Raw genomic sequence first — 25,912 nt, 5'->3', positions numbered from 1 at the left:
TGAAATATAGTTGCTTTAAATGTGTTAATTTCTGCTGTACAGCAAAGGGATTCAGGTATACATATATATACATTCTTTTTTTATATTCTTTTCCATTAGGGTTTATCACAGGATACTGAATATAGTTCCCTGTGCTATACAGTAAGACCTTGTTGTTTATCCGTTCTACATATACTAGTTTGCCTCTGCTAATCCCAAACTCCCACTCCATCCCTCTCCCGCCCCCCTCCTCCTTGGTAACCAAAAGTCTGTTCTCTAAAGACTTACATACACTTGTAGGGTATCTTTGCTGATTCACTCATTTATTTTCCTTCTCATGAGAATGCACGTGAACCAAATCATCTGGAGAAATTAAAAGAGCAATTAAAATCATGAAGGTCCAAACCCTTTCTTTTGCAAATGAGGAAACTGAGGCTCAGAGTTTAAGTAAACTAATCAAGGCCAAACAGCTAGTTAATAGCAAGGATGGGATTAAAACCCTGTTAGTGACTACTTTAGGAAACAATTTTTTTAAGCCTTGTGTTTTTCAGAATACCAAATTTAGGAGGGATTTTTAGATGGAAAGAGGGTAGCAGTGCATCTTTGAAAAGTACTCTCAGCACTAGAAAAAAAATAAATTAACAGTATTATCAGCAAAGGCATGTGATGTATTTTACATAGAGGTCTTTCCCAGACTTGGGAGCAGCCCCTGCCACAGTGATTCTGCTGCGATCTGATGCTTACTGTTCTCATACGTAAAGATAACTGCACCAAGCTTGCCTTGATAGTTTTACTATTTCCTTGAGATTACATTCTGGAGATGATGAGACCAGCTTGAATTTTCAGTGTAGTTGTGAGACCTTTCTTACGTTGAAATGAATTCTCGTAAGCTGATTATCTCTCTGAAGAAAATATGATGTCCGCATTTCACAGCCTAGTGCCTATCATGTTAGTGCCATTTTTATTCTGAGACATCTCCCCTGGTCTGAATTAAATAAGGTAATAAGGCGCTCTGGAGTCCAACACATATTAAATAGAATTTTTTTTTTAAATTGAGACTTACAGAGAAGAGGATGGATTTTCTTTATGGTACATTTTCTTGCTCCATGTTGAAGTACGTGCTTTTCTTTTATAGAGCAATGAGTTATGAAGCTCAAAAATAAAGTGTTCTCAGCGGTGTAAATAAAGGAGTTATCTGAGCAAATATATCACACCATGTACTAAGGGTTTTTTCCTTACCTTTTGTTTTGGTTTCGGTTTCTGGGTCTCTTTTCCCCCCTTCTCCACGACAGGCTGGTTTATGCAGTGGTTAGGGTTGTGTATTGTTGACACATTAATCATGATAATAGAAATGGAGAGCTACTTTTCATTGAGAAACAGATTCAAAATAAAAGGTGATTAATGAACAAAAGTGTCATGCATTCCCAATGACGTGCTTCGTACCCCAGCTCTGTAAATCTGTTTGTATCTCAGCCTCTTGTGAGCTTTCTGACTCCTATATCCTTTCTCCATTTTACATCAATGGTTCGTTGACCCCCCCCCCCAACCTACCAGGTGTCTTGGAAGGAGGCCCATTCAAATCATGGGAGGATCTTTCTCGTGGTGCCGTATGTCTGATGGGACTCCAAAGGCTGGGGAGCAGTGGTTGCCGTTCAGGGGGAGAGACTGCTACTATGTCTGAGAGGCCTCCCTTTGTAAGCCCTTTGCTTGTACCTGCACAATCTCTCTCTCCAATGACAAAGATCAACAGAATTAGTGAGAAGATGGAAAGTAACCAGTGTGGATTGGTGGGGTGGGCATGGTCCATTGTGCTGAAGCTTCCTCTGTGAGTGAGAGCTGATTGTGGCATCCTGGCCCATCTAAGCTCCTCTCTTGTAAAAGCATATCACCGTCTCTGTGACATCACCCACCCACCTGCCCCCCGCCCAGGTCCTGAGCCATCACCAGCAAGCGATGATGTTTGCTTGGAATGGGGAACATTCTCTCTGAGAGCAAATACAGCATAATTGCCATTCAGATCAGGGTTGAAGTTCTAATTTCTCCATGGGAACTTGCACAAATTCTTAAGCTCTCTGAGTATCACACTTCATCTGAAAATTAGAAATAATGATGCCCACAGCATAGGGATGTCGTGGGAATGCAGTGGAATGCGGCGTGCAGATCGCTCATCACGGTGCATGGCTCAGAGGGAGCGTTGGATACTGCTTCTCCTCCTCTTTCCTATTATTATTATTACTATTCTCCTGTTATTATTATTGTCTTGATATACATTCACATACGTATGTCTCTATTTGTCTCAAATCGGTATTTACTGAGTTTCTTTAAGTTACAATATTTTACATCACTTTACTTCTTTAAGATCATCCTCAGCTTGGGAGGAGGCCTTGAGTATGATTACAGTAGGTACAGCTCTTTGAACACCCCGTGTAATTACACTCTAAACCCTTTCCCTATGTTATCTCATTGAATCATTGAAAGAATCTGCAAAGAGTCATTGTCATTTCCACCTTATCCACAAGGGAACTGAGGCCCAGAAATGTAAAGTAATTTACTCAAGGTCACACAGCTAGGAAGTGCTGAAGCCGGGATTTATACCCAGGTGAGGAAGACTCTCAACGTCAAAACCCTTCCTTCATGCATACACTGGTCTCTTCAGATGTTGTCATGGGTCCTCTAGTGACCCGTCAGAAGCTGGATATGGGATCTGTGGGGAAATTGGGCTTAAAGAAACAGCTTTCAGTGATGTGGTGAGTTAGTGAAGAACCCCTGGGTCTCAGATGGAGACCCTTGCAATGCCAGAAGAGAACGTGATTTCATTCTAGAATTATTCACTCATTCATTCATCCATCCCACAGATATTTAACGAGCACCAGTTTTGGTCCAGACGCTGTGTTAGGTGCAGAGGAAGGTCCTCAGTAGGGGACAAAACCCTCCGTGTCTGAGTCCTCGTGGAGTATTCAGTGGAGCAGGAAAGGCAGATGCTGATCAAATGGTTGTGTTTTGCTGTGTGAGTTATAAGTGACGATAAGGGAGCCGGTCCTAGATCTGCTGGAGAGACAGATGGAGGAGGCTTTGCCAAGGAAGCGATATTTGAGCTGAGAGTTGAAACCACACAGGGTAGAAACCACAAGGGCATGGTCTCCTTTCTCTCTGAGCCCTGCTCCTGGAGCCTGGCGAGTTGCAGGTGACACCGAGCCCTCTCTCTAATCAGTTTTCATGCCTTTGAAGTAGCAGAGTTTTTTCTGTATCAAATTTCTGCAGACGTTCGTCCTCTCTGTCCATCTCGAGTCTTTTATGTGTGAGGTTCGGTGGTTTGTACATGGATGAGATCCTTTGGTCTCCTTGATACCAAGTAGGTACCAGGCCAGCTCCAGACGCTGATGGATTTGGGTAAACTCAGTTCATGTGAACTCGTGAACATTTGCTGAGAAGCCTCATTCCTCTTGGTGGAATGAACTCACTGGCTGTTGGTGCTGTGATGGGAAGGAACATTTTTGTCTCCCAGACAATTCTGTGTGATGCCAATAATCAGCTTGCAGTCCCCATCCATTTCTGCTAGTCTTTTATCGTTCAACCTGAGTCTGTCTGCAGGAATTAAAAATCATTCCTGTCTCTGGTTTACTTTGCCCATCCTCCCCTCCAGGACCTCTAAGAAACCTCATGGCCCACAGTCCCCTTTAAAGGGTGGAAATGTGGAATTCTCTAGGTTCATGGTAGGAAGCTGCTCCACGAAGCTGATGGTCACAGTTTTTCTCCTCCTGCTAGAAATGAGCCTCAAGGCCCTGCCAAAAAAGCCATACTGGGCAATTTCTCTACTTTTACATTTTATTTATTTATTTTTTGCGGTACGCGGGCCTCTCACTGTTGGGGCCTCTCCCGTTGCGGAGCACAGGCTCCGGACGCGCAGGCTCAGCGGCCATGGCTCACGGGCCCAGCCGCTCCGCGGCACGCGGGATCCTCCCGGACCGGGGCACGAACCCATGTCCCCTGTATCGGCAGGCGGACTCTCAACCACTGCGCCACCAGGGAAGCCCAATTTCTCTACTTTTAAAAAACTGATAGGTTTACCAAATATTGGTTAAAAGTATGAATTTTCCAGCCACACAGAACTGGATTTGGATCGTGGCCTTGCTGATTACTAGCGGTGAGACCTGGGGCAATTTCTTTCAGATTCTTAAGTGTCAAGTTCATCATCATAAAAAGGGAAATAATGGATGTTGTGCCTGGGAGGGGTGTTTTGTAAGTAAAATGCCTGGTAAGTGGTAAATGCTTAGTACTGGATAATGATCATAGCAGTATTACTATTTATTATTATTATTCATATCTTTACTTATTTAGATCTTTGTGAACATGTATGTGAATCTGTGTAAGCTTCTATATCAAGGGTGGCAGTCTTTCTCCATAAAGGGCCAAGTAGTAAATATTTTGGGGTCTGTGAGTCAAAGAGTCTGTTACGACTAGTCAGTTCTCTTACAGCGTGAACACAGCCATGGATAATACACAGACAAAGGAGCATGGTTGTATCCCAATAAAACTTTTTTAGCAAAACAGGCTACGTGTTGGATGAGACCCACGGTCCATCTGGTCCACAGGGCAAGCTTCAGTGGCACAGTTGCCTGGTCTTGCACAGCCTGCCTGTGTGGTCCTGAATAGGTCTCGCCCTGATCACTCAGTCACCAAAACATGGGCCGTAAGTGACAGAAACCTACCCACCAGAGGGGCACTTTCTCAGGAAGGCACCCCAGTATCTCGTGCTCATCCTCAGTGTAGGACGTTCAGCGAGGCATCAGCAGTGAAGGCAGAGAGACACAAAGGTTATCTGGAACCCACGTGGCGAGTGGAGAGCTCTGGGTGGGGCCCTCTGCTCCCCTCTGCATCGGCTCTGTTCTCCTTGCTTTCCAAGGGTGGACTTGTCCTGCTGTGCCGTCTTCTTGTCCCCCATCACTTCTCCCAAAAGGTGCCCTGGTCCTCAGTCTGTGTCACCATCCAAGGGCCGTGTCCATGAGCTGACAGCAGCATGTTGCCCTCATGTCCAGGTTGTAAAATCCTAAGATAAGGGTCCTAATGCCCATCCCAGGGTCAGGCCTTGCCCTCTTCCAAACATCTGTCCAGGGAGAAAGAAGGTGAGTGGGAGAGAGACGAGACACCCCCATTCCTGGGCGGGTGCCCTTCTTAGAAAAAGGGATGTGGGTGCAGAGACACAACAAAACATCCCCCTCTTCCTCACTCCTAAACAAACCTTTGCTCAATAACGCCTCTAAGTGACACTGTTTTGACTCCGCACCATATTTCAACTGCCTATTCTGGGCCTGGCCACAGGGACGGCTCCTCTCTGCTTACCCAAGAAGAACCTGGTGATATTTCCCAGCTGAAAGCACGTACCTCTTTCCCTCACTCTACACCCAGAAAGTTTTAATTTTATAGAGATTGAAATAATCAGGTCTCACGTGTATATTTCCTTTCACAGAGTTGCTTTCGCATGCTTTGAATGCAATGTCCTGTCTTATGTACTTGGTGGAAAAAAAATAATATAAATACACCTTGAAATTTCCCTAGAGTTCAGCTTCCCTGTTTCATACCGAGTCTAGCTAAAGTTTGGAGCAGAATAAAAAGCGCCTCATTGCCTTACACCCTGTTATCTCTGGCAGGTTCAAATACAGTTTCTCCAAGAAGGCTGTGGTACCTTTGCTCTTTCTGGCCTTGATTCTGAGAGTCTGAGGATTTCTTTGGAGTACACACAGAAGCATCTTTCTGACAGACAGTGCAAATTAAAAGATCCTGTGCGGCCCAGGAACCTGGGACCCAAACGTGCCCCTTGGGTTTTCATTTATGGTTAGGCAGTGCAGACACAATTATTGCTGACAGGGAAGCAGAGGCTGGTGGCGGAGTGCATGTGACAGGAGGCTCACGCCAGCCCATAATTGGGAGGATTATTTTTAATCAGAATATACCCTACAGCCCAAACATTAGAAATCTCCTGTAATGCCAAGACAGGAAATTAAACACACCAACAATAAGCCTCAAAGCGGGGTGGCGTATAGGGTGTAATATCGTTAGTCTCTCAAAGGTCCCTGGAGCTTTCGGGGGAAGTTTGCTTCCCTGGGGAGGGAGACCGGGAAGCATCTTCCCACGGAGCAGCCACCGATACTGTACCTGAGCCCTGACTGGACAGGGTGAGTGCAGCCAAATTAAACGCAGCAGCCAGACGAATGGACGCTTATTGCATTTCAACAGTGTGACAAGTCGAATATAAGCCTTGGAGCAGCAGCTGCAATTGCATTTCATCAGTGAGGGAAGAGCCCCATTGGTTCTTTAGTTTGGGAACGCTTAAATGACACCTACTATGTGCCAGCAGCTGTGTTGGCCAGTGGTCTACCTGGGCTCTGCTGTCAGAGTCACCTGGATAATCTTACTTACTTGGCAAAATTTTGCAAAGCACGTTTCGACTTTGTTTATTGGAAGGACTGTTGTTGACCAAGTAGGCATCATTGTTGGGCGTCTGGCACGATGAACATGTATTGACGAGCCATGCCAGGTAGTTATATCGTGTAATCCTCACACCAGCCCTCCAAGGAGCAGGGCATTATTATTCCCATTCGATAGGTAAGAAAACAGAGGCTCAGAGAGGTCAAGCAGCTTGCCCAAAATCACATTGCTAAATGAGTGGGAGAACTGATTTCGAACCCGAGTCTGTGTCCCAAATGACTATAGTACCGTCATTCATGAATAAGGTAAAGTATGGCCTGGGGCTGTAAAGTGCTGATGACCCAATGGAGAGGACAGATAAAGCCACTAATGTCTGCGAGCCACGAGTGCTCAGAGGTACCAGTGGAATTCTGAGAGCAGGGAGGTGGGAGCGCTTCGCTGTGCTTGGCAAGGGCACCCCAAGGATGTGATAGGATAGGTCCCTGTTCCCCAGGCAGACGAAAAGAGAACAGACTCCCAGGCAAGGGAACCAGCCAGGGCAAAGGCCGGTGAGGTGGGAGTGGAGTGAGGATTCCATTTTAGCTTAGAACTATTGGCTGTTGGCTTTTGTTCTTGTTCAGCTCAGTCACTTAACGTTCAACAAAGGCAAGAGGGGAAGAACATGACCTTTGGGGGAATACTCAATACAGACCAGGCATCGGATGTGGGAACGGGGTAAGATGCAAGAAGAGATGGTGCGGGACAATCAGCTCAACGAGTGTCCCATGCCGGCCTTGCTGCATGGGTGCTCATGCCTGACTGCAGTGGGAGATGGTGCTTTAACCCACGGCACCCCTTAGAAAACAAACCGCAAGTTCACAGTAAAATGATGCATTGGTCTTGAGTCTGGAGCTCAGGTGCTGAGATCCTGCGGTGAATCCAGGGACACGGCAAATCATTTGCATGGCCGAGCACGGCTGGGCAGATCACTACTGCAGTGGCGGCCAGTGGTCAGCAGCCTCATGTCATGTAGCTGAGAGTCACTGGATTCCCTTGGGGAGGGTCGCCGTCTCCACCCTAAGGAAGCTGTCATGCACCTCCCATTCTGGCCCGCTTGCCTCCCATCCCAGGAGTGATTGGCGCCTGCCCCTCCACGCTCCACCATTGCCAGATCGCACATTATTAAGCCCCTATGGTACCGGCTGCATTACTCTGTGCTGATGCGGCTTCAGGGCCCCTTTAAGAACACTTAAGCTCCAGACACCCGAATAAGGTCAGGGGCCGCTGAGAAGCTTGGAAAGAGCGCACGTGGTCATGATCACCGATGTGGTCAAGATACAGCGGGCGTATTTGAAGGCAGAGCTGCTGGAGAAGCCTCCCAGCTGAGGGAGATGCCACCCTTTGAGACACGTGACTCTTTTGTTGGCAAGTAACAGAGACCCACTCAAAATAGCTCGAAAAACGGGGACATCCATTACGCAGCCCAGAAGTGAGTCTCAGCCGTGAGAGTCGGGAGGTGCGGTCAGTACCAGGAGGGTCAGGCATCCTGAGCAGCTGGGTCATCCGTCAACGAGGCAGCCCCCACGCCCACCCGGAGCCCTCTGCCTCGGGGCCCCTGCACTCTTGCCTCTTTGCCTCTCTGCTCTGTTCTTCCTGCTCCAGAGCGTGGCTGCTTCCCTTCTTGCTGAGTACGTGGCAGGGAACAGTGACCCCACCATAAGCGAGTTCTCAGTTCTGGGAGCCGGCGGAAACTTCGCAGCGCTGTGCAAATTCCCGGAAGAAAACTGAACTTGGATCAGGTGACATCTCATCCCTACTCAACACAGCCCTAAGGGAACCAAGGGTCAGGTACCTCAGACCTGATTTCTGGACTGAGCTACGTGGAGATGAGGTGGGGGAGGGAAATAGCTCTTAGAGAAGCCGGTGGCCACCGGAAGTGTGTCTAAAGTTAGCCACAGGGTGAGAAAGCCTCCCGCCCGCCCGCCCTGCCTCCCTCCCGCCCTGCCTCCCGCCCTCCCTCCCTCTCTTCTCTCCCCTCTCCCCTCTCCCTCACTCACTTTCATCCTTCCTTCAGCAAGTACTATCACATGCCTTCCATATCCACTGCAGTGTGGTCAGAGGTAGAGTTAAAACGGTGAGCAGACACACGTGATCCCTGCCCTCATGGAGCCGGCATGCTGGTGACACAGGCAGGCTTGAATTAGAGCGTTTTCAGCTGACTGTGAAGAGACAGCTGTGAGATGCACTATGAAGGAAAGACAATGGGCTCGTGAGACCGTGTGGCCAAGGTTTCCATGAGGAAGTAACGATGAGAGCTAATTGGGTGTTAAGAGCATCCCAGGTCAAAGACACAGCCTACAGAGCATCCCTGTGGCTGGTGGGGAGTAAGACGTGACCCAGAACTGGCAGGTCCCTGGGGCTGGTAACACAAGGGGTCTGGAGGGAGGGTGTGACTGCTCACTAACTAACAAACAAGGCTGAGGCTGTGGCCAGGAGCACACCACGTGGGGCGTCAGCCTGTGTCCCCCACCGTCGTGAGCTTTGTCCTCAACGGAATGGGCAGCCGTCCACCTAGGGTTGAAACCGTCAAGTAACGTGGGTGCATTCATAGCTTGGAAAGATTGCTCTGCCTGCTCCGTGGGAGGCTGAGAGGGGCAGCTGTAGAGACAGGAGGTCTCAGCAGCTCATCATGGTCACCCGTGTGCAGGAATCCATGAAGCAGTGCGTGGCCGATTCTGTGGAAGTAGAAACGTTGCAGTAGCCAGCCCTGTTGAGAGAGTCCGAGTTAGAAGCTTAAACTACGCACTGCCTGCCCAGGGGTCATCAACTTCAGCATCTTGGAAGTAATTGGCTCGCTGTCTGTGCATCCATTTGGATGGAGTGCCGAGGTGACTGCAGCTAATGCACGGAGTGCGCAGCTCTGCCTGCCTTTGTTCCGACGTCCTTTCTGTTCCCTTCACTCACAGCTCTTTAGCTGGTGCATAGTCTCAGTGCCATGAAAATTCCATCCAATTTCACTGGGACCCAAGATTCTCCCTGGTCACAGATTGCCCTTTAGGTAGTTTGTGAGAGTAATTACAAACTCAGGACAGTCTTAGTTTTGTTTTGTTTCATTTTAAGTGACATCACTGCTTTGCAACTCTAGATCCTTAGATTTTCCTTGCTGTCTGGTGCCATTGCTAATGACCATTTCTATTCTCACCTTGTAACAATAGTTCTCAGCCTTTGTTTTTATAAAACAATCCACCTAAAGGATTTGACAGATTCTTATTAGTGTAAAGGATGGGGGGGTATAAAATTCATTTCAACTGCAGGTTGGATTAAAAACAGATCCAAAGGTGTGGGCATGAAGCTGACATGGATGTGAAATTAATCTTATCACCTGCATGCCAAGTAGGGGAGCACCATAGAAGGCCATGATGCTCAGAGAAAACTTCTTTCTGGAGTAAAGCTCAGGGCCCTTCCTTGGTGCTGTAGCTCTTTGGGTCAGCAAGCTTCCTAGGCTTTCCAATGTGGTGAGCAGCTGCTAAGAGGCTGGGCACTGTGCCAGGCGGCAAGGCAACTGGGTTGGATAGAACATTGTCCTTGCCCTCCAGGAGTCCACAGCCTGGACAGGCCAATGCTACAGTGGGTTAGAGAGAGTGTATGATTCTTGTTCAGATAGAGGAATGTGCAAAAGGCCATGGGACACCTGGAAAAAAATCAGTCCAGCTGGATGGGTCAATGAAAGTTACAGAGAGAAGTTTACATTTGGGTGGACCTTGAAGAATGAGTTCAAATCGGGCCAGGTGATGGGGAGCTCTGGAAGGAAGATGTGGCCAAAGGGTTGGAGGTGTATAGTGCTACGTGTCTTTCAAAGTAGTTCAATTTAGCTGGATCTTCAATGTGAGTGAGTGTCTTAGGGGATGGAGGAAACAACTGGAGAGGAGGAGGGGCAGGGGTTAAGAAGGTTGAACTTGATCGTAGGACCTATAATAAGTATATCTATGGGGCTTCCCTGGTGGCGCAGTGGTTGAGAGCCCACCTGCCGATGCAGGGGGACACGGGCCTTGCCCTGGTCCGGGAAGATCCCACATGCCGCGGAGCGGCTGGGCCCGTGAGCCATGGCCGCTGAGCCTGTGCTCCGCAACGGGAGAGGCCACAGCAGTGAGATGCCCGCGTACCGCAAAAAAAAAAAAAAAATTATATCTATGGATATATGATCAGTCTACCTAGGCTCTACTACTACTGCTATTTCTATTATTAGGGCACAGATAATCTCCAGCTGAGGCATACCATGAATTTATAGAAGATAACCATATAGTTTGACTATTCATTTCCTAACTGTCCTAACGCTTCTTTCCACTTCTTCTGGTTGCATTCTTCTCATCATTAAGATCTCAACCCCACTGCCACTTCCTGGCAAGGCCTCCCTCAGCATCCCTGACCAAATTCTGTCTTCCCCAGTAGACTGTAGGCATCAGGAGGACCGTGTTAGGCATTAAAAAAAGACTTAATAAATAATAATAAAATTTTAAACGGCATCGACTTTGTACCAGGCACAATGCTAAGTGCCTTACAAATATTAACTTTAAAAAAAATAAATTTATTTATTTACTTGTTTTTTATTTTTGGCTGTGTTGGGTCTTTGTTGCTGTGTGCGGGCTTTCTCTAGTTGCGGTGAGCAGGGGCTACTCTTTGTTGTGGTGCGTGGGCATCTCACTGTTGTGGCCTCTCTTGTTGTGGCGCACGGGCTCTAGGCGCGCGGACCTCAGGAGTTGTGGCACGCGGACTCAGTAGCTGTGGCTCACGGGCTGTAGAGCGCAGGCTCAGTAGTTTTGGCGCATGGGCTTAGTTGCTCCATAGCATGTGGGATCTTCCTGGGCCAGGGATCGAACCCCTGTCCCCTGCGCTGGCAGGTGGATTCTTAACCACTGCACCACCAGGGAAGCCCCCAACTATTAACTTTTAATACTCACCTCTATCCATTGAGGTAGGTACTATGTTTATTCGCATTTTACTGAGACAAAGAAAGGTTAAGTGACTTATCTGTGGTCACAAAGCTAGTAGGTAGTGGAGATGTGGATGGATGGAAGGAAGGAAGGAAGGAAGGATGGATGGATGGATTGAATGAAGGAAAGAAGGATGGAAGGTGCTTGGATGGATGGATGTGTCACTGAATCAAACTTTGGTCCATTCTCCCACTCACAGTAAAGCCAATCTACTGACACTAGGCTGTGGTGAAGGGAAGTACCACATTCACTGTGGGCACCAGACAAGGAGGGCAGCTAATGCTCAAAAAACCCTAACTCCCCTTCTGGATTTCAGGGAAGAGTTTTTAAGGGCAAGATGAGGCAGGGAAGCCACAGGGTGTGTGATCAGCTTATGCACAGTTCTCTGATTGCTTGATGTTGGGGTAACAGGGTGGTGTCACTGGGGTTAACATGATCAATTCTCAGGCTCCAGCAGGTCTGGGCGTTACATACTCATGGTCATCATGTAGTTAACTTTGTCCATTTGTTGGGGGCTTTAGTACCTGTAAAACAACTCAGGAATGGGCATCAGATACTATTATCTAGGTACTTCAGGGAGGAACTGAAGATTCTGTGACTGCCATATGATTGATTTACTGTTTAAATTGTTTCTAGTTCTCCCGGCCCAACTCTCCTTTTGTCCCAACATGTTTACAACCTTTCAAACATTAATTCTTAAGCCAAGCTTTTGTGACTCAGGGGAGACCTGGAAGACTAGAGCTTTTCTACAAACAAGAAGCAGGCAGAGGACATGGTGAGGGTCTATCCTGGGAAGGCCCCATAGGGTCCTGCTTGGTTACAGATGGATAAGCACTGTTACCACCATCCTCAAGCTTCATAGCTGTCTATACCCTCAGGCCTCTCCAGCCACTGGTCTCTCTCTTTCCAGTATTTTGGAACCTCTTGATGTTATCAGATATTCTAATTTATCAACACCAGTGCTAGTGAAGTTTAAAAAAAACGTGAAGTTTAAAAAAAATGGTGCATATTAAAAAGGGGAAGAGTATTTTTTAAACATATATCTGCCAATCATGTTTATAATTGAGCTCTGAAACTTGTGAATTGCATTGAGTCTGGGTATAAGTTATAACCCTGCTTTACAGGAGTAATTGAAAGAGCACTGGATCAGGATTCTAGAACACTGAAAACCAGTCCCACCTCTGCTACTTAAGTTTCTTCCAGAGAGGAAGCAAGTCAGGGCCAACTCTCGTTGGTGCAAGGTGCCGTATACATCTTTCAGATTTATTAGTAAATCTTTTTTTTTAAATTAATTAATTTATTTATTTTTGGCTGCATTGGGTCTTCGTTGCTGTGTGCGGGCTTTCTATAGTTGTGGCGAACAGGGGCTACTCATCGTTGTGGTGCACAGGCTTCTCACTGTGGTGGCTTCTCTTGTTGCGAAGCACAGGCTCTAGAGCGCAGGCTCAGTAGTTGTGGCGCACAGGCTTGGTTGCTCCGTGGCATGTGGGATCTTCCTGGACCAGGGCTCGAACCCGTATCCCCTGCATTGGCAGGCGGATTTTTAACCACTGCACCACCAGCGAAGTCCCTCTGTTAGTAAATCTTGATTTTTCTGGTTGAAGATGACCTTTCCCCCTACTCACTGAGTTATATGATATTATAATGGCCATTTGCAGCTCAGGTGATATTAGGTTTATTTAAATATTAATAAAAATGAACCTTCCTCCCTCTGATTGGGTGACAGTAGCCATGTTTATAAAATTTATTATTGATGGGACATCTTATATCACAATTTTATTCATTGCTAAATGAAGTCACTTGGAACCCTAGCTATCACGGGATTGAGCATTACAGAATCTTCAAGTTCTAGAATTGAAAGGAAATTTAGAGTTGGTTTCATTCTGCCTAACTCAGTTCAGGAGATTCCGCAATAATATCCCTGAAAGATCAATCTCCCATCCTTGAACACATCCTGTGACAAAGGGCTCACTGTGTAAGACAGGAGTATAGCAGAATGGTTCTAAACTTGGTGCCCAACTGCCCAGGTTCAAATCCAAGCTCCCCTACCTGTATGCATACTTTGCTCAACTTACTTGAGCTGTGCGAATCTCAGTTTCCTCTTCTGAAGTGGAGAAAATAGTAACGCCTTCCTAATTGGAGTGTGAAAGCATGCTATGAAAATATATTTGAAGATTTGCTGTTAATCATTTTCATCATCATCGCCATTGTCATTGTTAAATTTACCATATAATCAAGCACCTATTTTAGAGGTTAACCAGATATTACTATGACAAGAAAAGATACAGACACAATTCAAGGATACATTCCTCAATACTAAAGTCTTCCCTTCTCTTACTCCCTAGGAAACTGCTCAAAGAACTCATGCAAGTGGAACTTACAGCTTCCTTGATCAGACTCAACATTCAGTAAGTGCTACCGCTTTTGGAAGGTCATTACAGAATTCCATCCATTGCTTTGATCCTGTTTGTGATGAAAAGTCTCTTCTGCAGGCCTGGGGTTCCCACAAACACTTTGCTGCCTGCCTGTGTCTTTCTTTTTTGTACCACTGCGTTGGATTCAGAGATGAGAAGAGGCTTTGCTAGATAGAACCCCGGAAAAGAATAGAGAAAATGTCTGAGAGTGTGGATGGGTTAAACCTACCATTACTGCCTGGGGGTTAAATTAAATGTGCTTTTGTTTTCTTTTTGTTCCCTAAATTTTTCTCATCAGGAGACATTGTCCCCCTCTCCCAGTCATAGGACCCTGCAAAGTCAAAAGAAGTGGCAGCAATCAGAGGAGTTAGTGAGACCGTATATTTCTTGAAGCATTTAAGAACAGTTCATTTTGCTCTTTCTGAGCCAGAATACATTACTCCTATATAGAAATTACTTCAGAAAAGAAATTCTGTACTTTAAGATGCTGGGGTACATTTTGGAAATTTCATTTGTTTTTAGCAAGTAAGCACTTTCTGCCGTCTGCCTGTCTTATTGGACGCAAGGACTTTATTTTTGGTGAAGCTAGCAGTATTTTGTCCAATTTCTCCAACTCTTATTTTTTCTGATACACCAGCATTCGGGGTAGTGGTGACACTGCATCTCCATAAAGTCTCTGCCATCAGCTCTCCTCTCCAGGAGTTCTGCTGGCGAGCAGCTTGTTTGGGGAAGAAATCTGTAATAATGTAACCATAAATATCAAAATTTAAAAAGGCTAACTTAAGGAAATATTTCGTTTTTTCCAAGATGTAGCTTCCTTCATAGGTTTCAGAATTTCTTAACATATTCTACTTCTGAGAGTGGAGGTGACTAATTTGACACATCAAATATCATAAAGGGGCAGGTAGAATTGGAGGCTGTGGGACTCCAGGCCTGGGAGAGGCTGATCAAAGGGAATTCTTTCACCCTCAGTGGTATTTCAAGACTCCCCTTATTGCTATGGCATTTGCATATGCGAAGGGAGCTGGGGAGGAGGAGACGGAAAGAAATAAAAAGATGGTGTATTCGCCGGCTCGGCACATCAGAATGATTTCCTGTAACCCTGATCAGCTAAAGCTTGTATCACACAGGAGATTAGACCCACAGCTTTTGTTCCCAATAAGAAAGGAAACTTCATGTCTAATTCCCTACATGCCACATCTATCCGTTAATGCCTTTGAATTTCAGGCTACAGCATTTCTTGAAAACTGGGGGATTTTGTAAGCGAAACAAGGAGGGGGCTGTTTGGCATGCAGTCTGTTCAGATCTATTTGGTGTGAAGTTAAATATGCATGTTGCTTTAGCTGTTCCTGTTTCAAGTAGTTTCCTTCTCCTGGATGCCTCGGTGGTGCTGGAGCAGACGGGGGAAGGGTAGAGGGAGGAAGGTTTTGAGGATGGGTTTTCTGATGATCTATGATCCTCCCACCTTTCTCTTTACCTTCTGGACATGACACAAGTTACTGCTCTCGGGAAGAAACCCATGTGCCTTTCCTGGATTGGAGCGGATGTTTCTAACCTAGGGGAGGCTCTAGTCCCTGAGATAATTAGTACAGTGTTGTAAGGAACTCATGTTAATTTGTCTTTGGATATGGTATTTCCATATCTAGAACTGCAGTTGGAAGAGGAAAAACTTATTAATTTGCTGCTCCAAACCAGTGTGCAGATATCTGATAATTTTTTGAAAAATTAAAAAGGAAGAAATGGAACACCTCCTCACTGGGGGTATTTAGAGCTGTTGCCCAGTCTCTGTGCCTAATAGCTTCCCATGCTTTCCTTGTGATCATAGCTTCTCTAGCACAGAGAATCGACTCCCAGGGCCAACAAGTCACTTCTCCTAGAATGTAGATGGAGTTCTGGGAGGTTGCTTGGTTACTAGGAAAGCAGATGATCTGACATCTGCGTTGGGCTACGTGCCTAGTCCTTGTGTCCTCTTCACCAGTCACATGTGTCGTACCTCGTGGGGGTCAGGAAACTGCTCCAGCCCCTCATGGGATTTGATGGGGAGCAATGACTTTGCAGTTGGAATTTACTCAGATCTAACGCTGTACCTGGACTGATGTTGTGGCTAAAATCTTCTCTTGCTCTGAGACAGGGTTTGATGTCTCTGTTGGCTTCAGAAAATCAATGTCCATTTCCTGCTTTGAAAGTTTAGCTATTGTGTGTTGTTTATTTTTTGTTTCCAGAATGTTCCATCTGTACTGGAGCCCTTTGGACACAGATTGGCCAATGTACGTGATGCAGAGAGTTAGCTCACATGACCCTACGTCTATATAGGCTTCTAGCTCCCCACATCCCTTTATGACCTGTGTCTAGAAGGAAAGCTGCAGGAGGCTGGTGGTAGTAGGGTCATTTGTTGGACTTCAGCCTCAGAGTAATTTCCTACAACGTCGTTTGTTTTTGTTTTGTTTTGTTTTTGTTTGTTTGTTTTATTCAACTGCGTTGGGTCTTAGTTGTGGCACGGGGGATTTTCATTGAGGCACGCGGGCTTCTCTCTGGTTGTGGTGTGCAGGCTCTAGAGCGCACAGCCTCAGTCGTTGCGGCGTGCAGGCTTAGTTGCCCTGCGGTATGTGGGATCTTAGTTCCCTGACCAGGGATCGAACCCACATCCCATGCATTGGAAGGTGGATTCTTAACCACTGGATCTCCAGGGAGGTCCCAAACAACTTTTAAATTTAACTTGCAGTGGAAGCCTTCCTTTGACCTCTGTCTCCTGTCAGATTACACTTTCATGGCATGCTATGTCAAAATTATAATTAACTCCTTAACTGAGCAAAAATTAATCTAATGTTTGTCTTTTTCTTTAGTCCAGTGCCATCCAATAGAATTTTCTATGATGTTGAGAATATTCTTTATCTGTGCTGTGCAGTATGTTTACCACTAGCCAGATATGGCCATCAAGCACTTTAACGTGTGGCTTCTGCAACTGAGGAACTAAGTTTGTGATTTTACTTATTTTTAATTAATTTAAGTGTAAACAGCATCATGTGGTAGTAACAGCCTACCGTGTTGGATGGAGCATCTCTAGATCATAGGCCCTCTGAATACAGGGGCCAGGTCTAAATTGTCCATTCTTGCACCCAGGCTGATAATAATCAGCTGTTATAGCTTAGTGTGGACATGGGTTGGTAAACTCCTTCTGTCCCAGATCCCTAAGCATCTTTCACACCCTGCAATTCCATATGCTTTATCCCCCCATATGGACCCTTGATCCAGAACTGAAGGGTTAATGACCCTCCTGCACCATCCTCCAGCATGCATCCATTCTAACTGGTTGGTGCCTGACTTACTCTGGTTGTTAAATAATATATAAGCTCCGATTATGTCCATAATGTCTACTGTAGTAACGGCCATAACAGACAATCAGTACTTGTTGGACATAGTGATGGGTGAGCACATGGAGAGATATGGGGGGATGAACAGATAAATGAATTCATCTCACCTTCTGAGGGAGCATTATGTAAGTGGGAGAAACAGAACTGACATTAGAACTGGGTCACCCTAATGGCTATTTTTTGTTCTCTGCTTACCACTCAATGTTCTTCTTCAAAGCTTCTACCTCTGCTTTGTCAACTGCTAGACCTAGAACAACTGGCTCCAGACCTGTCACTGAATTCCAGTGCCATGTGCAACACAGATTGCTGTATCTCTCCACTTACTTCTGGCTGTCATTTCTGACTCCAAAAGCCCAACCCTACAATCAGACCAAACCCCACTCACTCACCCAAGGACACTGTTCTCTCCCCAGGTACCCCAGTCCCAGGCTTCAGTCACCACTGACTTTGTCTTCTTCATCCACCACCAAGAGAGGGATGAGTCTTTGATCTGGGCCCTCTAAAAGGCTCACTTCCACCCCCTCTGTTGGCATACCACTCCACAAACTCCTTCTTTACATGGGTGTAAACTCCTCCTAAGTGGTCCTCATGCTACCTTCCCCTGGATTCCATCCTATATATTGAAAGACTAACATTCCTGAAGCATGAATATCGTCTAGTTACTTTTTCAATAAGCTAGTCCCTACCTAACACTTTAGGGATCTCTCCGAGGATCTCTAAAGACCTTCTGTTCCAGTTGGGCAGGTTGATCTCTTGGCTTCTAAATGTGTTTATTTCCCAACTCCAAGCATTTGCTATTCTTGGTCTCTCACCTGTGCTCTTAGTATAGAGATGTCTATACTTCTGTATACATTTCTGTTAAGACCCTCCTGGTGAAGGAAATTTTCCCTGTGTGCTTGAGTTCCTTGATTCCCCTTTGTAGATAAAGAAACTACGAAGTCTCTTTACTGTGTAGAAGGATGACCCCCATGATAATATTTTTAGAATCTGGAGCTCAGCAGAGCAGACAAGAGTAGAACAGTGCAAGGGTGAATAGGAAGAGAAAGAGCAATGATTGTCACCCAAGGAGGTGGAATTCTCTCGAGTTAGAGAACTCAACAGCTTGGCTGGAAATGGGAGAGGTCATGCATCATTTGGAATTCAAGAGGGAGGGGAAGCAAGAGCAGGAACAACACAAGAACAATAGTTTAATTGATGGCCAGGCCTAGGGTGGGTTTCATGCCAGTTGATTTGGAGTCCCATGGTCTAGAGGGCACAGAAAAAGATGCTCACTGACCTTCTCATTTGCTTTGTCATTTGACCAACCACCAGCTACCACCAGACACCCTTTTTCGCACATTCCGTACGTGTCTCTTGTCCTTCTTAAGCTGCTGCAAAGCAGAGCTCTGATAAATTCTTCCTTCTCTCCCTATCTCCCCTCTGCCAGATTGGGAGTAGGAACTCAGCGATATTTTTGATTTAATGAGTGTATGCAAATGGGAGGCAATAGAGGAGAGTATAGGCAGAGAAACAGAAGAAGAAAAACATCTCCTTCTGCTCCCTTATTGTTGGAACAGGGGAAGGTAAGAAAGAATGAAAGTTATAAGGAAGATTTGTGTGGTAGTAGGATTTCAGGACCATGGATAGAGAAGAGAGAAGGCTGAAGTGGCGCCCGTGGCCTGCCTTGTTTCTCCATTGTTTCACCTAGTTTGAGTCTGCCATGGCACTCATCATGACTCCAATTATCCAATGTATTACTTGTGTATTATCTTGTCTCCTCCATTGGGCTGGAGGATCTAGAAGGCATGGTGTGTGTCTGTCTCACTTACTGCTCTATCTCTAACACCTCCCAAATGAGAAGCACATATCTATTTTGAATGAAGGATTAATGCTGTGAAAGATGATCACCCTATTTGTACTTTTAACCATTCTGTCATCCATAATGCCCCACAGTCCACCTCCACCCCACGTCCCAATCTAGACCAGTCTTTGAAAAATCAAGAGAGCCAGGCTCGTGTCCTGGCATTATTAATTGACTGTGTGATTTTTTTTTTTAAGACTTTTTTTTTTTTGATGTGGACCATTTTTAAAGTCTTTATTGAATTTGTTACAATATTGCTTCTGCTTTATGTTTTGGTTTTTTGGCTGCAAGGTAAATGGGATCTTAGCTCCCTGACCAGGGGTTGAACCTGCACCGCCTGCATTGGAAGGCGAAGTCTTAACCACTGGACCACCAGGGAAGTCCCCGACCCTGTGATTCTTAACAACACAGTTGACCAAATTTAAGTTTCCTCATTAAAATAATACTGATACTAATAATAATGAATTGAACTCAAATAGTCTGTAACTAAGGCCCCTTCTAACTTGGAATTCAGTGAAGAAACAAGAAAGATAAAACTAGGCCACAGAAGAGAAGGCTAAAGGGGAGTGTCGTTATCTCAGCAAGGCAGAGATTGATGAGTTATGACCAGCAGTGGTGCTTCCCTGCCCCCACCTGCGGGCAGAAGTGAGCCCCTTGTCTCCTGGACAAGAAAATGCACCAGGTAGGTTTGAGACTAATGCAGTACTGATATTCTGCTTTCTCTTTACTGCCTTAATGGGTTGATATGGTTTGGTCCACACTCACAGGTGCATTAGAGAATTAGAGGAAATAGAAGCAGGTTTTGCCTGCAACCTCTTATACTGGCTTGAACACCTAAGAGGCAGAATCTTTGTATTCATCCTGATTATTCATCAGTTACCAGCTGACTGACCCAAGGAAAACAGTGACTTGGGATTTCTGCTAAATCCCTTCACTTAAGCTGAAGATTAGATCTACTTGCTGTTTCTGTTCAACATTGTAATGTGAGGTTTTTTTATGTAAGACATTGGTGAACCTGTAGTAATGGTTGGAAATTGCAAAAGACAAACAAAAAGTTTGGTAAAATGGCGGTTAATACATTATGGAAACAAGGAATTTGGTTTCTCCAAATGGGGGAGGCTACCGATTTCTTCAACTTTTGAGAAGCTCCAAAACAGAAAGGCAAACTTTCTCCAAGTGCCGATAGCCAGAATAGTTTTTTAAACATGTGGCTAGTTTCTTTTGAATTCAGGTAATTATTCCCACAAATGAGGATTCTTGCCTCAGAAAGTACCAATCCCAACTCTGGCCTGGCATACAGTCAGCACCAAATAAATGGTAACGGTGATTACCATTGCTGTTATTCAGAGCAATTACATATCTGAGAAGTTATCTCTTCTCCCACTGACTGACATGTGTGCATGCGTGTATGTGTACATTGGCAGGTTCTTTAATTCATTGGACCTCAGTCCCCATATTTAAGAAGGATATATCATCTTGAAAAACTGTATCGTGGTACATTGCAGTTCAGGGTGCTAAGACAGTGACATATAAGTGAACATTCTTACCCTGCTAATGTCATTATGCACTCATTCATTGACAAATAACTGAAAAAACTGGCTTCTTGCTGGGTGCTAGGGATATTACAGTGATCAGACAGACACAGGGCCCTGAATTCATGATAAAATTTTAAGATAAAATTTAAGTAAATAAAACAATCCAAGTTATATTAACTATCCTGGAGCAGCCAATCACAGAGAAGAATAGATGTTGGACTCAGAATGCAAGGGAATGATTAGATCCATCTCAGATGTGGGAGGGGCCAAGAGTTAGCCCTGTTAGAGGTAAATTCTTCTCTTCCATCTTCCCTGGCCAGGTTTGTTTGTTGTTGTTGTTTGTTTTTTCCTTTTGGAGCTGGCTGGCGTTCCTCCTGGGCCTTCCTTACCCTTCCCCAAAGTATCAGTATGATGCCCTTTCAGGGTGTTTGCTCCCCCAGAAGTGACCATTGACACTGCACAGGGCTGGGCTCTCCCGACCAATAAACCATAAACCTCTGTCTACAGAATCAATGCCCATTTACAGCTGCTGAAGCATTAATAACAGAAACGTCCCTGGCCATGACCTACCTGAGTCATTACACACTAATCATCGGAGGCAATCTCAAGCAGATTGACTAGTGATCGGTGGCCTCCCCAGTGTCCAGGCAGGAGGACACATGGCTGCCTTCACAGCGCCTGAGCAGATGGCCGAGAGCGTTGATCGCTCACCACAGCCGGTGCAGCTCTGGCTCCAGGAAGGGGAATCTCCACGTCTTGCATGCAAAGCTGGGCTCTCTCACCCAGGGGCTCTGTTCCAAGTGCCCGCCTTCCGTTTCAGAACAGAATCCAAGCTCTCCCTGACCTTCTTTGTGCCCATTTGAAACTTATCACCCAAATAACTCTTTAAAGATGGCGAGGAAACAAGGTTTACCTGCCCCTCAATCTTTCTTATCTGCACCACTGCCACGAACCACAGCAGTGAATTCCTTCCCCACTTTTCTGTGTCATGCCTGTCCAGATACGTGGTCCAGTGCCATGGCCATCATGGGCTTGTGAATTGGTGTTATGATATCTTCATTTAAGTTTTAGCTTGAGCATTTGTTTCCATGTTGCTCTATCACTTCCTACAATCGTAATTTTGAGGGTTACGCAATATATCAGCAGGATGATGCTTTATTGTGGAATATCTGGAGGTTTCCGTTCTTTAACAACATTATTGCCAGAGTTAATTACTTAGGATCTATAGAGTTTTCTTCCTTAGGATAACTTCCTGGGGATGTACCCCTGAGGGGAATTACACAGTCAAAGGATAAGAGCATCTTTATGACTTTGGGTGCATATGGCTAAGTTTTTTTTTTTTTTCCGTAAATGGATGGTGTTAATTTACAACCAGCTCATTGTATTTTGGGCTTTCTACTCTTAGCTGCCTATGTTTTATTAGCCCATAAAGAGGACTCGGATTATATTTAAGAGGAGCTAGGCAGTGGAGCTGGAAATGTGAGTTAGATCAAATCTTTACCTTCAAGGAGCTCACAGAGTAGAGGGAGAAGCCACATTAGGAAATAACCCACTAGTCTCTGACACGGCAATGCCTCAAGGAAAACGGAGCTTAGGAATCCATGGATTCTGCCACAAGACGTTATTTCTGAGACTAGCGTAATTCAAGAACTTCTCCCTTTGAGTAATCTGAGATGAATGTCATGTTATCTCTTGACAAGGGTTTAGAGATTCTGGAAATCAGGAGTCTGATGGTTCTCTAGTCCCGTGTATCCTTGTTATATCCATAAATTCATTCATGAGAACTCTGTTACAGGCACTGTGTTCTCAGTCTGATTTTATGGGCCATCCACTCCAGTACTCTCTGAAAATTCTCTGGGTAGAAGTTCATAACAGTTGTGCATTGCTAGGACAGATTGTGAGCCTTTTGGCTGTGTGTGCCTTGTAGACCCAGTGGGTTACATCCAGTAATCTAAGTTCATTTCGATTCAAGTAAGGGAAGCAGCCGTCATGGTGGAAAAAACACAGATTTTAAGACGAATACATGGGGATTCAAATCTTGGCTCTCTAATTGTCAGTTATGCAAATTTGGGAAAAGTTATGTAATCTTTGTCAGCCCCAGTGTCCTCTTCGATAACGGGGACAACAATAGTAACCCATAGATTTCTTGCAAAGATTAAATAAAAATTCCTCTTGCCGGGGAGAGGGTGTCTGCTTGGGGAAGACCTTTGGGCTGGGGAGTGGGATGCTGAGAGCAGAATCCTGGCAGCCATCAGTTCAGCAAAAGATAGTAGCAAAAACACTGCTCTGTTTTAGTTGGGGGAGACCTGGTTGTGGTCTGATGGGCAAGAAGCTGGGAGGAGAACTGAGGCACAGGATCCAACCAGAAAGTGTGCGGGGAAGTTCCCCGAGGAAATCAGTGGCTTGTACAAAAGTTCAGTTTGAAGTCGTCTGCTTTGTCATAATCCAATCGTCCACTCTGTCTGCCCCGTTCCTGTGACTCCAAAGAGTAAAGCTAACCTATCCGTTCATACGCTTATATTTAAAATGTTTTTGAGAACGAGATTTTTATGGACGTTTCATGAAGTGCTGAGTTCTTGCCTGGGTCCTTGCCGAGGAAGACAGGTGTTGTCCTCAATCATTTTGAAGGTAACAGCTAAGGTGTAGGACATTTGCTTACATGCCAGGCCTTGGGCTAAGTGTTGTGTGTGCATCACCTCGTTTCATCCTCGTGAGGACCTGTGAGATGGGTTCTGCTAACTTCTGCGGTTCTGCAGATGAGGAAACCGACCCTTGAAGAGGTTGCATGGGTTGCTGGTACTCAGATGACCTTCAAGTGGTGGGGTTGGGTTGGACTCCAGCCGTCTTGAGTCTGGAGTCCACACTTTTTTTTTTTTTAAGCCTTTATTGAATTTGTTACAATATTGCTTTTTTTTTAATGATTTTTTAATTTTTTTTTTGGCCGTGAGGCATGTGGGATTTTAGGTCCCCAACCAGGGATCAAACCCACACACCCTGCATTGGAAGGTGAAGTCCTAACCACGAGACCACCAGGGAAGTCCCCGGAGCCCGCAGTCTTGGCCACTGCACTAAGTTCTTTTGATGTGCAGGACCCGGGGTCAGAATTGCCAATGGGCTGTGCATTTCATCCAAGACATAGTGACAAGGACTTTTGGCTTCAACAGGGGTTGGAGGCTTGTGGTGCCTGAAGGTCTCAGGTAATGTTTAGGTTGCTTTTATAATTCTATAAAGTAGGTGACGTTGATGACCAGTGTGATTAAAGATAAACTTCTGTGGAGCTTTCCTTCCTCTTCCTCTTTCTCTCCATGCAAAGAAAGAACGAGAAGCGTCAAGTATACTACGCTGTGAAAATAGAAACCGAAGCCTTCTCTGTGGTTACCAGGGACTCTGCATCGAACAGAGGCTCTTGTTAGTCAAGGGAAAGTAGAGCCACCAAGAGCCACAAGCCTGAGTCCTTCTGATGCTCAACACGCCTGTGGCCTCAAAGTGGTTCGACTCTCCCATCAGAGTTTTCACTGGGTTGCAACTGAAGTTCTATTCTGAGAAAAAAAACCAGAAAACAAAGGTGGAGGACTAACAAGCAAGGAACTGAATTGTGCCTTTGAGATTTTATATGTAGTACATATATAAAATATACATATATATTTTTAATACCATGAATATTCATATGTGTTCATAAATATTTTAAAACAGAATTATGGGGATGGGGAAGTAAAGAAGGATTACATCTATTTCAGTCTAAAGTAAAAGAAAAAAAGACCTCGTTATTCAGAGCACCTGGTCCTACCTCCGCATGGTGGCGGCTGACACAGGTTACAAGCTCCTTTCTTAAGGCTGACTCTGCAAATGTGATTTTGAAGAGCCAGGAGGTGCCACATGTGCACAGAGCTCCTGAGAAGGCTTGTGCATCTTAGCATTCTCCTCAGCAGCCCTCATGGTGCTGAGCTCAGAGTTGCTAACGGTACGTGTCGAGCCCTCTATTCCCCTTGTGAGAGCTCTGATCAGGGATGTGGTCCAAGGAGAGGCATCAGAACTGGTGTCCCACTGTCTCATGGGAGATCCTTGTCCTCGTCGCATCCCTACAGGAATGGCCATCTCACTGTATTAAGCAGGTGGCTGGAGCCGTGCTTTCATGCACTTTGACAGATACACGTTGAATCCTCTTCTATGCCACGCATGGTGCTAGCTGCCGGGGACATAGTGATAAACAAAACAAGCAAGTTTCCCAGACCCCTGGGGCTTATAGTCTCCAGAGGAAACAAATATAGACAAACAGCCATACAAATAAATGTATAAGTATAAATTGTAGTATCTACTGTGAGATAAACATACAGCATGTTTTAAGAGTCCGTACAGAGTATGGTAACTTAATTTGAGTGATCAAGGAATTGATATTTAAGTTGAAACATTCTAGGGAGAAGTCGCTGGGGGTAGGGCAAGACATTGGGGGCCTTTGAAGAACTAAAAGAAGGTGTGGTTGGAATGAAGTGCTAGCAAAGGGGCATTTGGTGGTGTTGAAAGAGTGGACAGGGAGAGAGAGCCATCAAAGTACAGATTTCAGATTTTCTTCTCAGTGCTGGGGGCAGTCATTAAAGGATCTGGAAAAGTAAGGAACATGATTATACTTGTGCTTTTAACAATATTGCTCTGGCTACTGTACTGAAGATGGCTTGGACAGAGGCAAAGTGGAAGCAAGGACAACAGTTAAGAGGTGTGTTGAAAGTCTAGGAGAGAGGAATGACCTTGGCTTGTCATGGGGTTGTAACTATGGGGATGGAGAAAAGTTCAAGGATCCTATCCACCTGTCTAGCTATCTATTTGCCCATCAGTCTGTGTATTTATGGAACCATCCATCCATCCATCCACCATCATCATCCTCTATTCCACATTGCATAAAATGCGTTTGCTCAATTCTTCCGTGCATCAGTTAGCAGCACCACTATATTCTAAGTCGTGCAGAAATCACAAAGCTGGTTTTTGTTTTGTTTTGTTTTTGTTTTTTGATTTTCTGTTTTGCCCCAGGAATGGGTAAATAGTTTCTTCTTCCCCACTTGGAGGCAGTCCTGCTGGCTCCTCCATTTCCCTTTGCCGCTGTCACAGGTTGTACCTCAGATGACACCATTTGCTTTACCTAAGTTCCTCATGCATTGAAGGCTGACCTTCTTAATCGTTCTGTCACCTGTGTTACAACAGGCTGCTGAAAAGATACAAGCGACGCCTGCAGGAGATAGGGCTGTCGCAGCAGTTTGTGTAACACCAATGGAATGTGAGGTAGCAGGGAAATCATTAGTTAGATGTAAATGGAAGAAGAATGAAGATGCTACTAACATGTGGATTCCTGGGAGGAGGGGCGGCCAGCTTCATTTCAGATTTGAGG

General features: G+C 45.4%; 1 protein-coding gene across 11 annotated transcripts in view; it reads left to right on the top strand.

Moving 5' to 3' along the window:
- Positions 1–25,912, top strand: part of RBFOX1 (RNA binding fox-1 homolog 1) — a 2,175,109-nt gene that overhangs the window by 952,015 nt on the left and 1,197,182 nt on the right. For all 11 annotated transcript variants that reach the window (XM_027117455.1, XM_027117451.1, XM_027117457.1 and 8 more), the window contains exon 5: positions 13,721–13,783. In XM_027117455.1, the coding sequence (XP_026973256.1) occupies positions 13,721–13,783 (63 nt within the window). The remainder of the gene's footprint in view (positions 1–13,720; positions 13,784–25,912) is intronic.

The sequence above is a fragment of the Aethalodelphis obliquidens genome, unplaced genomic scaffold (assembly GCF_003676395.1).
Source record: "Aethalodelphis obliquidens isolate GAN/ISIS:26980383/991018 unplaced genomic scaffold, ASM367639v1 scaffold18, whole genome shotgun sequence".
In the NCBI taxonomy this organism is placed as follows: Eukaryota; Metazoa; Chordata; class Mammalia; order Artiodactyla; family Delphinidae; genus Aethalodelphis; species Aethalodelphis obliquidens.
This window is presented reverse-complemented; position numbering and strand designations above follow the sequence as displayed.